This window comes from Citrus sinensis, chromosome 6 (assembly GCF_022201045.2).
Source record: "Citrus sinensis cultivar Valencia sweet orange chromosome 6, DVS_A1.0, whole genome shotgun sequence".
Classification (NCBI taxonomy): domain Eukaryota; kingdom Viridiplantae; phylum Streptophyta; class Magnoliopsida; order Sapindales; family Rutaceae; genus Citrus; species Citrus sinensis.
Window position 1 is genome coordinate 23,117,672 of NC_068561.1, and position 16,882 is coordinate 23,134,553.

Sequence of the window (16,882 nt, forward strand, 5' to 3'; positions counted from 1 at the left end):
ATGGGCTGAAATTAATTAATGGATTACTGTTGATGCAGTGTCGGCTGACTTATGGTTGTGAACAACTCCCTGTTGTGAAAAGATCGATTTTATGTATTTTCCAGTTTGGGTAAAGTCTCATAGCAGATATGTGGACAGTATACTCGCACGTCTCCGTACTTACAGAACATCAAGTGTTGGACGATGAGTATAAGCACTATAAGTAGCCCCTTGGAGGCTTTTGAACAAATTTAAACAGCTATCCGTACTTGATTTGTTATCAAACAATGTCGAGTTCTGTGGGGGTACTGAGAAAAGGGTCCTGGACTGTAAGAAGATAATCTTATGAGAAAATGCGTTGAAATGTACGGAGCAGGAAAATGGCATCAAGTTCCTCTACGAGCAGGTATACATAAACATATCAATATGCATTAATGCATGAGATTTTGATTATAATAAAAATTCTTCTGAGTTTATTTTAATTTATTTGCAGGCTTGAACAGATGTAGAAAAAGCTGTAGACTGAGATGGTTGAATTATTTGAAGCCTAATATTAAGAGAGGCGAATTCGCAGCAGATGAAATTGATCTCATGATTAGGCTACACAAGCTTTTAGGCAACAGGCAAGAGCATATGTTATTATTATTATATTAAAATTTTAGAGGTTTTTACTTCTCTATATACTCCTCTCTTACATAAATAAACGAAATCCAAGAATAATGTCTCCTATTGACGCGAGCTTAACTACTTACCTTGCCAAGATTTATTTATTTATTTATTTAATACGTGCATGTGCACAAGTATTCATTAGTTTTTTCTTCCCCCAATTGTTTGTTACCAATCTCATGTTATATTTATTCAGCTAAAAGATTTTTTTTTTTTTTTTTTTCTGAAGGTTCTGTCTTCTGACTAGTATTGGGATGAACTTCAACCCTCGACAGGACTTTTAATACATTTATATTATATTATATTATATTATATTATATTATATAATACACTATTAATTCCAAGAAGAAAAAAACAAAGTGGCGAATGGCCAATAAATCAATTATGATGACATGTATGTCTATTAAATGTGAAATTAAATGTTCACATTTAATAAGATAAAACAAGAACCCATTATTCTTTCAGAGCAATACTTACTGTGTTATAATGGTCAATAATCTATACCATTGCCGCCTGCTTGTAGGTGGTCACTGATTGCTGCTAGACTTCCTGGAAGAACATCGAATGATGTGAAGAATTACTGGAATACCCACATTCGCAAAAAAAAATATTACCGATGCTAAGAAATTGAAACCGGAGGCCCCCAAAATCGCAAAACACAACGTAATAAAGCCTCGTCCTCGAACCTTCTGCAAGGACTTAACTTGGTTAAGGCCAAAGGTGACGGTTCTAGAAAACGTTCAAGTTCAATTGAAAGATAATATTAGCAATAAGCTGCCATCTCCAATAACAGTGGATCAGACAGCACTCGAAAATGATGATATTAAGCGGTGGGAGACCCTGTTGGAAGAGAAAGTAGATGATGGAGGAAGCACTTACTGCTCCACCAGTGGAGAACACAATATAAGCCTAGGTGATGGAGGAAGCGCTTATTGCTCAGAACACAATACAAGCCTTTGTGCTGCATCAGAAGCGGGATGTTATAATGCCGGTGAAGTTGGACAATGTCAATGGAGTGATATTTCTTTCGATGCAGATCTTTGGAATATTCTTTAGTGCAAATTTAGGAAAATATTTATTCAAGAGTACGTATTTTCAATTATATCATGTTAAGTAGTAGCAAATAATTAATTTAGATTATCTAGTTATCGAATAATAAATCATCATGTTAAGTATTTTCTTTCGCATGCTACGACGTCCTTGCAAATTCCAGACCACTGTAAGTGTACGTAATTGTGTTTAAAGCCCGTGGTTGATTTTGGCTCTTTTAATTTGTATAATGCATTGCATGCTCTAAAGTCTAAACACGCTAACATTCATGACAACAAGGCATGCAGCATTGTCTTCAAGCTCTTTAATTAACGTTTTTCATTATATAAATGCCACAAATGTTCTCTGATACAATCTATCTATATCTATATATTTATATAAAGCTGAGACTTGAGGAGGTGATGTGGCATCACCATTTCTCATCTTTGTATATTCTCTATTATCTAATAAATAGAGAAATTTTCTTTTAAATTTAGCTTTTCATCTTCTCATAATTAATTTGATTGTTATTACACAATAATAATTATGTAAAGATTTTAATGAGTCACATTCTTTGTAATGAACATCCAAGGGGGAGTGTTATGAATTTATTAAAATAAATGTAGATATTCATAACATATATCTCTTAGTCTCCCCACTATCTCCCGTTAGCAACCTTTAGCTTCCCTATAACTCCCACTATCTCACAAGGAATTATGATCCATAATTTTTCATTAATTTCATGGAGTGATTATGTAACTATAAAAGGAGAGCTCATCTTTTTGTTTTGTACACACACAATTGGAATGAATAAAATCACTCTATAATATATTCTCTCATTTTATTCTTTATCTTGCGTTGCTTCTTTATTTGTATTGCTGGCTAATAGCTTTTTTTTTATTTTTTATAAGACTGCCTCATCTTAAAAAAAATCAATTCATATTTTTTATCAGTTTCATCAAGTGTAAAGTAAGAAAAAATGATAATACTAAATTCTTTTTTCAAAGCCGTGTGAAGCGCGTTATATTTTCTAGTTATATATATATATGGCTAAATTAGAAAAACAAAATATAGAATATTAGGACAATTTCAAGAATTCACTAGAGCGCAGAGAATTACCTTTGATAGAGGGAGTAGAATTTAAAAATACTTTTTTATAGTGGTTCTTGTTCAAACGATACATATTTTTATTAAGATCCCATGTCAATTAAGAAAGCCAACAATGAAAAACCTTGTGCGGAAAAGCAAATTAAATGCACAGGCAAAGAACAAATTTGTCCATTTGCTCCAAGCTAGCTTCATCTTTAATTCCAAATCACCTTCTGTTTTCTCTCTTGACAGTTTAAGCTTACAACGATTTGTGCATAAATAATAACACAAAAAAGTATATTTTATCCTTTTTTATTTTGAAAATAGGAAAAGAATTGATACACCCTAAATATTTAGAGAAAGGAACACAAAACTCTCTAACGTTTTAAAAAAATATTTCCATCCCAATTCTTTAACGGATCTAGTTAGTTTAAGTAAGTAAAAGGTTTTTTTTTTAAAAAAAAAAAGTAACTAAAAAGTTAATATGAAATATTACCTTACTATTAACCAATGAATTTACCCAAAAACCTCCTCTAAAAATCACAAACCTAAAGCAATTAAATTTCATCGATTATTACCTAGAAAAAATAAAAAAATCCTTAATAGAATTTCCTAACCCACCACACGCCCCGGTACTTGTCCCTTGATGCTACTGCTCATGCCCTGAAATTGTTGCTTGTGCCACCCTTAAGCCGCTACTCTTGCCGCCCTTAAGCCGCTGCTCGTGCCGCCTTTAAGCTGCTGTGGGGCGTGCCACCCTTAAGCCATTGCTCGTGCCCCCCTTAAGCCGCTGCTCATGTCGGAATTGGGAAAAATCAATGGTTAAATTGGAGAGTAAATTAAGTTCCTTGTGATTTTAGAATAATTAATTAATTATAGGTGCATGCTTCATAGAGAAATTGTCTTGTGTTTGAAGCCATGGATAGGATTATATGTTGAACTCGTAGAAATATGACTTTGTAGCCTTTGGAGTTGGATTGCAAATTGACAATAATGATTTTTCATGGGTCTCCTAATTCTGATCTGAGAGCACTTGTGATATGTACATCGCTGCATAATCTTTTGGACTACATGCTTTTATTGTTTGCTCCTCTCTTGCTTTGCCGTTGGCGATGAAATGTTTATATGCTATAGAACGTGGATTTGGTTGCTTATTCCATGTTGTCTCTTTGATTGTTGAAGTCAAGCTAACTTAATTAAAGATTACATGAATTAATTCCAGAAGTTCCGAAGTGAAGGAGTCTTCAGGTCTCACGATGATGTAGGATATACGACAAGGGCACATCAAATAGGCCTAGTAGTTGATTTATTCCAACATCGAATTTGTATACTATATTGCAAGAATCAAAGTCATTGTATCATTCACCGATTGAAAGAATAGAGGTTTTTATATACACACACATACACATTGAATTTTTGTGTAATTAGGCTTTTGAGTCATTAAAAATAATAAGAGTGAAATAGGTATTTAATTTAAAATATATGAATTAAATAAATATTTATCTTGTGAGAAATTCACTAATAATGAAGACACATGATTTTACTTTTGAAAAAAAGATTTGTAATTAATTGGGCAAATTTGGTAATACTGTAACTTTTAAAATAATTATTGTTAGTTGTGTTATAAATATAATCAACTGTGAAGATAATCAATTAAATGTTTGATAAAATGTGTATATAAAAGTGCTATGAGTTTTAAAAATAGTCGTATATATTTGGTAAATCTTATTATTAAATCGTTGTAAGAATGTAAATAACTGAATTTGATGTAATATTGAATAAAATTTATGTATTCATTTATAAACATGTGTGTAAAAAAATTTTAATTGTGTACATATAATAATTGATAACTAAAATAAAATAAAATTTTCTTATTATTAATTTTTTTATTTTGTTATCTCAATATAATTGGTAATAATACTAGATTACTAGTCTTTTTAAAATTAATTATTATATTTTTTAATTAATAAGGATAATTTTTTATTCTTATAATATATACGAGGATATACATGAAACTGTATTAAGTATAAAATTGATTTTCAAAATCTTTCAAAATTAGATTTTGAAAAATTATTCCTTCTCAACTTTTCAAAATCTATTGTAAGATGAAATGATTTTGTTAAAAGTAATTTCTAAAAAAATTTAATAAACACCAAAGTTAATTTTTAAAATCACTTTTGAGCCTCTAAAAAAAAATCCAATCAGCTCTTAATTCTGTTTGGTTGACTTTGTGTTTTTATTTTATTTGAGATTGAACAAACTTTATGCTTAAAACACCGTTGAGTCTGGGGTATTATCATTAATAATTAGCAAAAGGGTTAATTTTTGCCTACCTCCTCGTGAAGTGATAATTTTCAAATTGCTCTCTTACTATTAAAAATATCAAGTTACCCCCCAAAACTCGTTATATTTAACCATTGACCGCCGTTGACTTATAAAAGTGTGAAAGTACTCATACCCTAACAAAATATTCTTGTAATGATATTGTGAGACTAAAAAAAAATTTATGTATGACTAGTCCTTAAAAAATGAAAAAAGTAGATTTATGACTAGTCATTGAAAAATAAAAAAAATTAACTATTAAAATATTAATATGTAAACAGTAAAAAAGAATTAAAAAATAAATTGTTGAAATGACTTAATGGACCTAAATAAATTTATAGTTTTCCTAAATTAGACATGTTAGTTAAGTAAATTACAAAATATGTCATCATATGTAAATCACGATAATACCTCCAAGATCAAATTTCAAAATTACAAGTCATGCCATCTCTGTCTGCTTCTTTCATTTTTCATTTTCTTTTATTTTTCTTCTTTTTTTTTTCATCCTTATTCCTTTGTCTTTTCATTTCATTTGTTTTTTTCTCATCCTTACTTCTTCTTCATCTTTTTCTTTATTTTTTTTTCTTTCCTTTCATGTACATGACAACTATAGAACCATTATTCTAGTATATTCTCACATTAAATCAAAACTAAAACTTAATTTCTATAGATTAGAGTCCAAAACCTAGAAATTAGAATCTATAAAATCCAAAACTCAGAACAACCAATATCTATTAGGAGATTGAAAATACTGGATGAAAGTCACATGTAAAATAAAATATAGCATTGAGTATTAAATTTTGTTGAAATTAACAAAAGAAAGTACAATTAGATGGCTGTGTGTGTTTGTGCAAGTGGGTTTTTAAAGCTACCTTCAGCAATGACGAATTTTACGGAAAAGAAGGAGAAAGAGAAATAAAGAAACAATAACCAAAGTGAACTTTGTCAAAATCCTATCCAAATTGATGCATCAACAATAGTGCTATAGGAATTAGGATGATGGAAGGTGTGAGGCTTTCGGTTTTGAGTTTGGCTGTTTGTGGGAATGGGTTCAAAAGAGTGGAGTCTATTGTCCCTCTAATTTGTGTGATTTGTTTTTATTAGAATACTAATATTTTGAGTTTAGCAAATAAGCAAAGAATTAGAAGATTTCTAGGTTGTGTGCGATGAAGGTGGTTTGGTGAAACTCCAGTAACAATTTTCTTTTGTTCTTTGATTTTCCTTTTTTTATATTTATATTTTCTTTAAATACCTTTACAAAATGAAAAAAAGAATAATAATGATAATAATAAAAAGTATGAAAAAAAGAAAAATATTATTCTTTTTCCATTTATAGCTTTTAATTAATTTCTATATTTATTTTTAAAATAAAATTTTAAATATAAAAAGGTAAAATTTAATCCGTTCAAGAAAATTAGTCATATAGACACAAAATAAAAATATTTAAAAGTATTAGGGAGCATACTATAAATATTTAAAATATTTATATGTGTTTAAAAACCTAGAAAGATTTGGACCCATTAAAATTAGTCTACCTAAGTTTGACATTTTTTCTATTATTTGACGGTTATGAAAATATACAAATACTATTTTATATTTTTGGCCGTTAAAAACAAAAGAGAGATAATGAATTTTGAGAGTAACTTGATGTTTTCAATAATAAGAGTGTGATTTGAAGATTGTCATATCACAGAGTGATATGTCAAAATTAACCCTTAGGAAAATGATTTATTCATTATTCAAAGCTCAAATTGACACCACAAAAGTATCAAACAGATTTGATATTAAACAGCGTTGCGACCCCATTTAAAAACTGATTAGATTATGATCTAGAAATTATTTTGCTTTTCTAATTTTTTTTTTTTTTTGTTATGAGCTGTCTTGCTCATCACCTTTCTAGTGTTAACGTTATAATTGCGAATCATGCGAGTAGAGACCTTATCGACAGATAACATTATGACAATCTTATTGGTTGACCTCTTGAGTCTTGATCTGAGATCAAGGAATAAGAGTGTTTGTAAGACTGTTTGTTTTAAGAGGCAAGTATAATTTGAAGTGGGAAAATGTGGAATGCAATATGTAATTAAAAACAAATAAATTTAAAATATGCAAGGAACTAACTCGGATACATCCAATTTGCGGTTGGGTGGGTAAAGACGTAGGTGAAGTGTACTGTAACTTGAAAAAAGAAATTAAAAAAGAAGTTATTATATTTTTTTTAATAAATTGATTGTATAATGATAATAACTATAGAATTGAGCAACATGTGCATATTGGTTGAGCAACATATAGCATACGCATAAACTACCCCATCATCTAACAAAACACTTGTCACAAAGTTTTCGTAAATTAGAACTCTTACTATATTAGCAGACTTTTCTTTTCGTGGCATGTACATAGGTTTACAGGTTGTAGGCCGGAATTAAATAGGAATTAATCAGAAATTTATGATGTACTTTTCAGGGAATGGTGACATGTTAGACCTTTCAAATTCAGCCTTTTACAATAACACGACGATGGATGGTTATCCAGTTATTAATTTCTATTCTTTAATTTCTTCTTATTCGAATATGGATGGTTATCCAACCTCTCGGCCACCCTTTTAAAGCTGCAGAATATATATTTAAGTAGTACTAAACTTACAAAATTATGACACAGAATTTGTAACAGGATGTGGGTTCAACTTTACTTTTATTATAAATTATCGTTTTGTCCCTTTTTTGTTGGCAAAATGCAATTCTGATATACTGTAATTTGGTTGAATTGCATGTAGATGGTCACTGATTGCGGGCAGGCTTCCGGGAAGAACAGCGAACGATGTGAAGAATTTTTGGAACACGTACCTGCGCAAGAAAGTGGATAAATGCTGCAAGAATAATAAAGAGATGAAAGCAAAAGCTGAGAAGGTGGAAAAGATCAATATCATAAAACCTCAACCTCGGACCTTCGCTAAAAACTCACAATGGTTGAAGGGCAAGGGAATGACTTCAAATAATTTGCAATTAGGAGATTACAATCTCGGCAAACAATCCACCCCGTCTGATGATGATCATCATCATCAACAGCAGCAGGAGAATGAAACTGAATCTGTATGGTGGGAAAGCTTTTTATTCGGAGACGAATTGGATCAACAAGGAATTTCAAGCTTATTGAGTCGGCCAGAAGAGGAATCTACTACGGCAAATATTTTTGCCGAAAAGTCTCCAGTAGTGACAAAGGTGAAGGAAAATAGAGTCATTGAAGCAGGCCAGAGTTGTACGACTGATGACTTCGCTTTCGACGCGGAACTTTGGGATCTTCTCAATCCAAACTAAGAAAAAAAGAAAAATTACTTCAACTTGCTGTCCTTAAATTTACTACTTCGTAATCTATCTTTTTTCCAAGCAATAAATATGCAATTAAATTAAGCAAATTGACTGTCGGTGCAGTGTGTTATTGTTACTTCTGTCGATCGTTAATCAGCTGTTGATGATATTATTGCATGAGATCAATTACTGAAATTTTAGGCACACGCGGTGTGCTTCATAGTGCAAACAAAGCTATCTCTTTCAGGAAATTTTAATTTGAAACGGAAAAGCCTAAATGACAGCACAATGTTATTATCATCGCTCTCGAACTAGGAGTTGCTTTAAGCAGATTGGGGGACTGAAAATGATTGTTCAATATGAAAGATTGTTTTATTATTTATAGCAACATAAATATGTATATTGGTTTGTACATATATATAATAGGCGGTTCTCTTAGTACATGGTTTGATGCCCACGTGGATTTTTAATTATAAAATATTTCTATTCACATCTTTTTTTTTTCCTCCTTCTATAATAAATCTGGACGTGCGAGGGAACTTTAATTAATTACCAAATATTTAGTGATAATCAACTACTAATATTAATTGCATCAACGTTTCCTTCGAAATTATATGACTGATTCACAAATCATTGTCAACCAATCATTATTATTAATTTCTTTTTCTTTTTTTTTACTTAGGAAAATCAATTATTATTATTATTTGTCTTAACCACGAGATATGCTGGAGAGGGCCCCAACTGTGGGAGACGCTTTTAAACCCGTACCACAACCCAGACTAGAAGTTCCCGCTCGAACCGGGTGGTACAAGTTCTCCCAATATAGACGACTTCCCTGCGACTTGAACTGGAGAGCACACCCAGTCAAGCCACTTTAAGGGACTCCATTGCCAGTGGAGCCAACACTTTGTTAAACCAATCATTATTATTAAATTGTTCTTCTTATGTTATTTCCTTTTTTAAGTTAAATCATGTGTGAATTAGTGACTCAGTCTGGTTTACATATTATTGTCACATTTCCCACAAAACATCATATTTTCAATCATGTAAAATTGCAAATGGCCAACAAATTAGATATGACTTGTGAGTATGATAGGATTAAGGTACAATGTGTAACTTCTAATCCATTGATATTGTTGAATGGAATAATTACATGCTTATATTTTTAGGTTCTTCATCCTGATCGCCTTTGAACCGTTGATTTGTTGAATCCAAAATTATAGTTCTGCTACTGATTAACCAGATGCAGAACCGTGTAAATTAACATGCTCCGTATCGTTTTCATTTTCCGTTTAGGTGCTTCCGTTAGAACTGGAGTGTGATCTATTTCCTCAACTACCATATCATTCATATTCGGTGTCTTATTAGGTCACTATTACAAGATCCACACCTAGTAGACTAGAGTGATTGATGAATTTATGATGACAAATAACAACTCTTTTGTCTCATCTTTAAAGCCCTTAATTTATCGATGGAGAGAATCACACGTTCACAATTTGACACCATAAAACTAACCCACAATTACATCATCTTCATAGATAGAATTCAGAACTTCTGAACATAATAATATATAGACAAACATAAATGTTGGCTTTAAAATCTACAAATTAGATAGATAGATAGTAAAATCTTTCTATAATTATATTGTTGGGACTAAATTAATTTTTTTACTTTGAGAAGATTATAACTTAATAGAGACGTAGTTAAAAAAAATTAAAATTTTGACTTAGTTATCCTTAGTGGAAGTGATATAGAGATAAAGTTTGCACTTACGTTAATAATAAATTAAAGGAACATTTAAAATCTAATATATAGACATTGATAAATGAGATAGACATGATTTCATAAAACTAGTACATGTGTCGACCAATATAATGTTGGGAATATATAAAGTCATCTCTAAACACTTAAATCATTGTCCCAAATAATGTTTAAAAAAATTATTACATCTTAAACCTTTAATATAAATTTATTGAAATATACATGTAATTATTACAATCCAGAGGAAAGTTTCTTAAGATGAGTTTATTCTTATTTAGAACTGTCTCTAATTGGGATCAGAAGTTTTTTTTGTCACTGCATAGAGATTATTTGTATTACTATAAAGAGGTTTTACTATATGCAAATTTCTCAAATCAAACCATTGAACGATTAAATGAAAATTATAGCATATGATTTGCACAACCATTTATATGCTGCCCATAATCAGGTGTAATCGTATCATTTAACCATTGCCGTGTTTGTTTCGTCAAGTATACTAATTAAAAGATTCATCAGCTGTGATGAATTGATAATACAAGATCTTCCTCCGGTACTTGGAAATTGGAAGTAACATTAATTAAGGGTGAAGATAATCAAACGTTAACTAATTATCAGGAACATACCATGGAATATGACAGCCACCAGCAATAATGATTCGATGATATTGAGTTGCGAAACCGTCAATTTTTATGAAGTCAACACAAAGCTTTCTATTTTTCTTCATTTAGCTAGAAAAATAATTAGTTGAACGTCTGCCACTTTTTCTATCGCTTTAAGTAAGCGAAAGACAGATACGAGAAGACGGATTCATGTAAATGAAGCATTAATATTTTCTAGCTTCTTTATGTATATACTATATAGCTTGAGAGTGACAGTTCTGTTGAATGTTGATGAATGTGTCATTTCTCATTGAAATTTCTAAGTTTGGCAACCGGAGGAAACAAAATGTTAGAATCTGATAAATGCGGTCGTGTAAATTTAGACTTAACAAATTGCCAATAATTCATCTGGATGATTAATTTGATAAATTCTAAAATTATTTAATACTTCATCCGGACGGGTACCTCATTTTGGATGGTAAAAATTAATTCAAAACTTCAGCAGGTTTCGATAGAGGCTTTCCGCAGCCATACATTTTGAAGAGTGAAGACCAAGTTAACCCAAATTCGGGTTTTCTCCGGTCCGATGTTTTTCTGGCATGCATGGGGGTGAGCGACGTGCATTATACAAATGGCGAAACTATATCGTCTTCCATTGAATTATTGTAAAAGCTTAAGCATCCAAGTGTCATTACCCACTCCCCAACATCCAAACACCTTTTCCCGCAAAAACTTTGAAAATAATAGACGCAAAAGTACTCAAGTCCTATGCTCAACGTATTGAATTTCGACACGCATTAGATGGCAGCCACTGGGTCCGTGTATAGGGCAGAGCGCTGAGCATGCCTTCCCTCCAATCATAGAGTTGGCCCACAAATTACACCATGTGTCGTTTATTGTTTACAACTTGCTCGACGGAGGCAACTACTACGCTCACCGGTTCATTAGCTGCGTGTACACAATGTACTTTACAAAATATATCTCCAGTGATAAGAGCACTAATCAAAGCAACCATCGTGTTGTTTGGGCGAGATAATTACACGTTCACAAAGCCTTTACCATGAGATCCATTTTGTCCTTGTAATGAAAGGACATGCAAAAAGTTACGTTGATAATCAGTAAGTACTAGTCAAGAAATTGACTAAACAATCAATCAGTACAAAGTGAGATGACGGATTTTGAGCTTGCAGTCGTTACTCTTACGCGATGAGTGATGCAACGGATGCTCTTTACGTAATCTGACGTTCATAATAAATTATAATATATAGAAGGCAAACACTACTTTAATGGTATATTTTTCACATAAACAGTGAATGGGTCTCACTCATTCACTGTTTATAAATGAAAAATGTATCATACATTAATTTAAGGTAGTGAGATCCTATATAAAATTATGAGTATGGACAATGTGCCTTTTAAAATTTTCAAATTCTATATATATTCTCCATATTTGAATCTTTTCACCGCGAATTTAATTAATTGTGGGCAAAAGTAATCCCCATTGTCCAATACTTCATAACTAGGCAAAGTTTGTAGTAGCGTAACGTATCACAAGGTGAAATGCTGGATTGTCTTTCTAATTTGTTCTAAAATTCAACCAAGATACCCTTAAAAAAAATAATCAACCAAGATATTGATTTTTTTAATATTAAATTAGAAGGATAAATATCAATGATAATCAATTTGTCCAAGGACAAAATTGGCTCCGTCTATCGTGCCCCTTAGACACTATACCCCTTTATTCGTCTTGTTGTGAAATCACCCTTGGATGAAAAAGACAATATCATGTAGCTATGAAGTGTGCCAGGGGGCACAAGAAGCAAACCGGGAATGCATGTCATTAAATAGGAATTGTTAACGTTGCAATTATTTTATTTAAGGGAACAAGAAGATGTCGGTTTATATAACAATAAATTAGTTAGCTGAAACAAATATTTGTAGAAGCAATTAATTAGTGAGGAATAGTATGATGTATGTTATTTATAGTTTTGTCGTTGCAATTAGCATAAAATCTAGGTGATTGTAGCAATATATTATCGAATGACTAAAAGTGATGTTAATGAAAGTATTTGAGCAAAAATAAAAAACAAAAAAAGAACATGAACCACTGTATGCAGCAATGTTTCCGCCTTTGTTGAGGCCTTCTTCGTCTATCAAAATTCCATTACGGTCGGAACCAGCCGCCCATCTAACCCCAAGCAAAACCGCCGTCGATTTCTAAAAAAAAAAGATGTAAATCGATCTATAACAACCACGAACACTACTGCCTCTGTTCATCATTTTTCACCACGCATTGATTAATACCACCACCATCAATCAACTCGTCTCTACTAGTGCAACCTTTATAATTATTCATCATCACCGATCGCTGTACCGATTGCTATAATTGAAACCCATAAAAAGCGTTGCTACTTCCCTAACATTTTCGACCAAACCACCGATTTTTTGGAAGAACCTCCGCCGCTATCACATTTACCATCCTCAAAACTTTCATAACCACACTACATTAAGATCACTCCCTAACAGCATTCAAAAGCAATTCCAGTCATATTTTACAACACTCTAAGACCAATAACGAAGGTGCAACGGATTGAGATGGTAGCCCAACTTTATGTTACTATTCATTCCCAAATCTTATTTGCGCAATTAGACTTGTTGTAATCTAACATCTTGCTAGCAAACCAACAACTAAAGGGGGCATGGGGGAACGATGATGGCCGGACTCGACGAAATTAGGGCCTTGTTTAGAATTGAAGTTGGTAATTGTAACTTAAAAGTTACAGTATTAAAATATTTAATAAACACTAGTTGTGATAGCTTGAAAGCTAAATTGATTCGATTTTATATTTGTATGATGAAAATTTATTTTATGTTTACTAATTTTGTCAAAATTATTATTTAAAAATTATATTTACTATAAACTATTAACTTTTATTATTATTATTATTATTACTATTATTATTATAATAAAAGTTAATAGTTTGTAGTAAATATAATTTTTAAATAATAATTTTGAAAAAATTAGTAAACATAAAATAGATATATATAAAACTATTGTAACTTAAAAGTTACCATACCTTAATATCATATGAGGCCTGCGTTGTATACAAAGATTTCAATACAAGGAAGTTTGAAGTGTAAGAGTTTAACGAAAAATGATCAAAATATCTTATTGTTTGTTGAATTATACTATTTGTCTCTTTCAAAATCTATCAAGATCTCTTAATTGATTACAAACCTATTAACTTCTAATTTTCTATTATGATTTTAACTATTTTACCTTAAAAACTTGGATCTAGATTCTCTCCCAGGCATTTTCTCTCTTATTCATCCTAAACTTTCAACGATCCATTGACATGTGTCATTAATGAAATTAAATAGCCAAAATTTATTTTATTTAATTTTTATCTAAATAGACATCTAAACTCACATGTGACTCTTATAAAAAATTTCCCCTCAAATTCTTTACCTCATAACTCATGTTGATTTCTAGCAAATTGTTGAACGAAGAAAACTTCTGTTTGAAATTGGATTGGCAATTTCCTTGTAACTCAGCTCACTTGCATCCTCATCGTCGTCCTCATTATCCTCCTCGTCGTTATAGTTCTCGTTATCTTCAAGTATTCTCTTCTTAGCCGAACAATTAGGGCACTTGAAATAGTAGGTAATAGTATTTGTAAGTTTGAAGGATTTGGTGGTAGTGATATCTTTGCCTTTGTCTTGAGAAGATGAAGATGATGACTTAGACTTTGGCCTTATGGACTTGCTGATGAAGCCGCAGTTGTCTCATTCCACAAGCACTCCAACATTTCTATTGCTATTATTCACTTGGTAAATTTGTTTTTTGGATCATACTGGTCGTCGTCCTGATGATATTGAGAATGACATAAAATGCTGCACCTTTTTTTTTGTTCTCCGTTGATATTGAGGAAATGACACTCTTACCTATTAGGAAATTGGTAGGTGAAGCAGAACCACAGTTAAAATGAAATTCGAAGAAAATAAAAAATAAGCACATAAGAGAACACTAGAAAATTACGTTGTTCAGATTTTAACCTAAATCTACGAGCAAAGACAGAAAGAAAATATTTTACAAGTGAAATGATGATTACAAGTATTGAGTAATTTTGCTTACTACTAAGAACCTCAATACACTCAATCTCTCAAATCACTAAAATAAGAGCTTATAATTTTGATGCTCTCAATTCTCAATTTCTCTCTAAAGAAGAGGAAATAAAATTGAAGAATGATATGCCGAGAGGGGAATTGAAGCCTTCTATTTATAGGCTTCATTTCTCATCTTTTTTTTAATAAAATAATTATTTTATTATTTTTCTTCAAATCTTGCGGCTTCTTCTTTCTTATTTTCTTTTTCTTTCTTCTTTCTTGTCAAAGCTGTTTGCGTCTATTTTCCTTCAAACTTTGCTGCACCTTCTCCATTTTTTTTCTTGATTAAAAGAATGTAGCAACAATCGCATTATTCTTCAATAATGGCAGGTACTACCTTTTAGAAAGATGGTGCTTTCCTGTCATTTTTTCACATTCTCCCTCTTGGAGATTTGATTGATAATCTATCAATCTCCACACCATCATTTCTGTTTCGCCATTGTCATGTTGTTTACGTTTTTGCAAGGCCATTAGAGGTTCTACTCCATACAAATTTATCAACATTAATTGGCTTGGTCATAACATCTGCTAGGTTCTTATTAGTATAGATTTTCTGTAAATCCACACTTCCATCTTCTACTACTTCACGAATAAAGCAATACTGAACTCCTATATGCTTTGTCCTAGAATGAAAGGTTTGATTCCTTACAATGTGCAGAGCATTCTGACTATCACAAAACACATATATTTTTTTCTTGTTTGTGCCCGAACTCCTTCAATAACCTTTGCATCCATATAACTTTCTTGCAAGCTTGTGTAGCTATCATATATTATGTTTTTGTTGTAAATAGGGCCACAACGGTCTGCAATTTCAATACCCAGCTTACAGCTCCTCCTGCAAGTGTAAACACATAGCCAGTAGTGGATTTCCTTTTATCAAGATCTCCTGCAAAATCTAAATCAACATCGGAGTTCCTCTAATGTATCTCAAAATCCTCTTCACAGTTTTCCAATGTTCTTCACCAGGATTTACTATGTATCGACTGACTGCTCCAACTGCTTGTGCAATATCTGGTCTTGTACAAATCATAACAAACATTAAACTTCCCACTGCTGATGCATACGGTACTCGGGACATGTCCTTCCTCTTTGCTTTATTGGTAGGACACATACTTGAGGATAACTTGAAATTAATAGGAAGTGGGATAGAAATTGACTTACAATATTGCATGTTGAAGCGTCGCAAGATGTTTTTTTAAGTAGTTCTTCTGAAAAAGCCAAATCTTCCTATTATTTCTATCTCCATAAATTTGCATCCATAGAATCTTGTTTGCTGGTCCCACGTCCTTCATTTCAAACTCCTTACCTTATTGTGCCTTTAAGTCTTGGACTCGATCTTTATTGGGGTCTGCTACCAACATATCATTCACATACAACAGCAAAATGATGAAAGCATTGTCTTTAAACCTCTTGTAATATACACAATGGTCTGAACTGAATCTGTTGTATCCAAGGCTCATGATAAAGGAATCAAATCTCTTATACTAACACATCGGCACCTGTTTGAGACCGTACATAGATTTGTTCAATCTGTAAATCAAGTTCTCCTTTCTTATTTCAGTAAAACCTTCTGGTTGGAGCATATCAATTTCCTTTTCAAGTTCTCTATGAAGAAATACAATTTTTACATCTAACTGCTCTAGATGTAGGTCGATGTAGCACACATTGTCAAGACTACTCTGACTGTCGTGAGTCGAGCCATCGGAGAAAATATCTCGTTGAAATCAATACCTTCTTTCTGAGTATATCCTTTCACCACTAAATAATATTATTTTATTATTATTATTTTTCAAATCTTGCAGCTTGTTTGCCTTCTTTCTTATCAAAGTCGCCAGCCTTCATTTTCCTTCAAACTTTGCTGCACCTTACCTTCTCTATTTTTTTTCTTGATTCAAAGAATGCAACAACAGCCGCATTTTTTTCAATAATGGCGGGCACCCCCTTCCTAGAAGGGGGTGCCTGCCT

At 31.9% G+C, this 16,882-nt stretch overlaps 1 protein-coding gene across 1 annotated transcript; it reads left to right on the forward strand.

Moving 5' to 3' along the window:
• Window positions 1-266: 266 nt before the first annotated feature.
• LOC102624703 (transcription factor MYB114-like) lies at window positions 267-8,526 on the forward strand. The gene is given in 4 exon segments (XM_006482321.3): window positions 267-310; window positions 312-385; window positions 473-602; window positions 7,859-8,526. Coding segments are annotated over 4 exon segments (789 nt in total). The 3' UTR covers window positions 8,400-8,526.
• The last annotated feature ends 8,356 nt before the right edge of the window (window positions 8,527-16,882 follow it).